The 2,823-nt window shown below is 48.6% G+C and overlaps 1 protein-coding gene across 1 annotated transcript; it reads right to left on the bottom strand.

The window, feature by feature from the left end:
- Nucleotides 1–415: 415 nt before the first annotated feature.
- On the bottom strand, nt 416–1,288 carry LOC119309414 (monodehydroascorbate reductase 4, cytosolic-like). The gene is made up of 3 exons (XM_037585420.1): nt 1,127–1,288; nt 904–1,029; nt 416–735 (listed from the first exon to the last, which is right to left on the bottom strand). Exons 1-3 carry the CDS (start codon nt 1,286–1,288, stop codon nt 577–579), a joined length of 447 nt encoding a protein of 148 aa, XP_037441317.1. The 3' UTR covers nt 416–576.
- Nucleotides 1,289–2,823: the final 1,535 nt, after the last annotated feature.

Here is a 2,823-nt window from a genome sequence, read left to right as displayed (position 1 = left end):
TTTTTAAAATGCATCCGATTTACATGGCCAGGACAAGATAACTGCATCTTTTTAAAAGTGTACTGCGGTTTTTTTGGCCATCATTCTTTTTAGTTATCTACGGAAGGAGACAACAGGAGGTGAAACAATAATTTCAGTACCACACATAGGGTCAGACTTCGCCAGCCGCTTCAAACCCTCAACAAGCTTAGGAAGATGAGAAGCCACCTTGCATTGAACAACAACACGCACAACAGGGGACACAGAGAACTTCATTGCCCTGATTGGGCAGGCATCAACTTCCTTCTTATTTGTCAGGGTTGCATTCTTGGTGATGAACTGATCCAAACCAACCAAAGCAATAGTGTTACTACAGGGAACATCCTCAACCGATTCTTGCTTCTTTCCCATCCAGATAACAGTACGCTGGACACTCTTCACATACAAATCCTTCTTCTGGCCAGGAATAAAGTTGGACATATTAACCACTGAGAGATGTAAGTATGGCACAACATTACAGTGCATTGACACAAACCATGATTAAAATAAGTTCAAAAAGCACAAACAGTTGAATACTATCGGGTTTGTGAATGGGGCCTAACAAGGATTGCTTACCTTTACTGCCTGCTCTGCTGATTTCCGAGCATGGTCGACGTGCTCCACTCTCCTCGGCTCGTTGTATAGCTTCATGGGGAAAGTCGCCACATCACCGATGGCATATACACCAGCGACGCTTGTTTCGAAGAATGTGTCAGTCTGGGTAAAAACACAGGATAAAAGATAATGTCAAACCTTAAGGCAGTGGCAAGGACAAGATGCACAAAGTGATGTGTACAGTTGCTAATTAGGTTGAGCCAATCAGTTGGATAATATTTTGTCCAAGTGTTAGTTGGATGCATTCATCAATACAAAAATGAAACTAACCTTGAGTCCACCCTTCTCCTCTTCAACTTGGCCTTTGAAGAGGCCTGTCAGCGGCCTGCCACCGACTCCAACGATGACGATGTTGGCATCGAGTACTCTTCCATCCTTCAGCTTCACCACACTAACCTGCCAAGCAAAGAGAGAAAAACAGATTCAATTCCTTCACTTCAAACACCACTATCAAACTGAAACTGCAGATGTATACTCAGAAGTCAGAACTCACATCTCCATTGGCATCAGCATCAAAACCACTAGCGACAGTACCCTTCACGATATTGATTCCTTTGCTAGCATAGTAACCCTCATAGAAATGAGCAATGCCGGCAGTGAAGAGATGGGGCACTGCAAAAGAGTTAGCATTCCCCGTGTCAGATTTCATTAACATCCCAAATCAGCGTTTGGTCTCCATGTACTCTGGCGTGTGTCTAGCATAAAGAAAATCTGTGAGAAGAGAGCTAGTTGAGCAAGAAACGAAATGTACCTGGCTTGTAAGAGGGATAGTGTCGGTGTCAAAACCGGCAGATCTCGGGTAGGGCGTCCCAAACTGTGCGTCTAGGCGGATGGTAACAGGAGACAAGGGACACAATGTTTTACCTAGGTTCGGGCCCTCTCGATGGAGGTAAAACCCTACGTCCTGCTTGATTAATATTGATGATATGGGTAGTACAAGAGTCGATCTACCTCGAGATCAAGGAGGCTAAACCCTAAAGCTAGCCTATGGTATTATTGTTGTAATGTATGTTGTCCTACGGACTAAAGCCCTCCGGTTTATATAGACACCGGAGGAGGCTAGGGTTACACAGAGTTGGTTACAATGGTAGGAGATCTACATATCCGTATCGCCAAGCTTGCCTTCCACGCCAAGGAAAGTCCCATCCGGACACGGGACGGAGTCTTCAATCTTGTATTCGTAGTCTCGGAGTCCGGCGGACGATGATAGTTCGGCTGTCCGGACACCCCCTAGTCCAGGACTCCCTCAGTAGCCCCCGAACAGGCTTCAATGATGATAAGTCCAGTGCGTATATAGTCTTCGGTGTTGCAAGGCGGGTTCTCCCTTCAAGTTCCATGTACCTGCCGAACAGTGTCTGACTTCATCATAAATATTGTGTTTCTTGGCTTCTACGCCCAATAATGGCCTTTTTCCACACGTCGCACGAATGCGAAGAGCCAGGGTGTCTTTTATGTTTCACCCCCTAGTCGTGCGAGTCATCCGCCTACAAAAGAGGCAAAAATCCAGATCCAAACCACACCATCTTCCTTCCGCGAATACTTCATCGGAGCGCCCTTGACCTAAAAATCCATTCCATCATGGACCGTCGACGCGGCTCCTCTTCTCGCGCTCCCAGCCCACCGCCAGGGGATTGGAGGAGGTGCTCTGTTCCACACAACGAGCTAGTGAAGCTCCAAGCGGGGGGATATCTCCCTCCGGCCTTCATGGTCCCAGTTCGAGCCGGGCTGGTCACCTACCAAGGTGGGAAGCAAGCGGAGGCTACCCCAAGTCCCAACAAAGGGGAGCGGGTATGCTTCGTCCCTTATCTGATAAGGGGACTCGGATTCCCAATACATCCGTTTCTCCGCGGGCTCCTGGAGTTCTACGGACTCCAGCTCCACCACCTTACGCCCGCCTCTGTCCTACATATCGCGAGCTACGTAGCTCTTTGCGAGCTATTCCTGGGCATCGAGCCCCATTTTGCATTGTGGAAGAGGCTATTCTGCCTCGTACCCCGTTCTCACGAGGGATCCATATATCAAGTGGGCGGCGCCGAAATATGGCGCATTGCTAGGACCGGATACCCATCCGGTACTCCCAAGAAGGCGTCCGAAGACTGGCCTTCAGAGTGGTTTTACATAGGAGACGCTCCGCTGCCGGACCCAGTCTGGATTGGCCTCCCGGAGTTTAGTGCTGCTCCTCTGAAGAAA

The sequence above is a fragment of the Triticum dicoccoides genome, chromosome 5B (genome assembly GCF_002162155.2).
Source record: "Triticum dicoccoides isolate Atlit2015 ecotype Zavitan chromosome 5B, WEW_v2.0, whole genome shotgun sequence".
In the NCBI taxonomy this organism is placed as follows: domain Eukaryota; kingdom Viridiplantae; phylum Streptophyta; class Magnoliopsida; order Poales; family Poaceae; genus Triticum; species Triticum dicoccoides.
The sequence above is the reverse complement of the archived record's forward strand: the minus strand, read 5'-3'. Positions and strand labels throughout refer to the sequence as shown.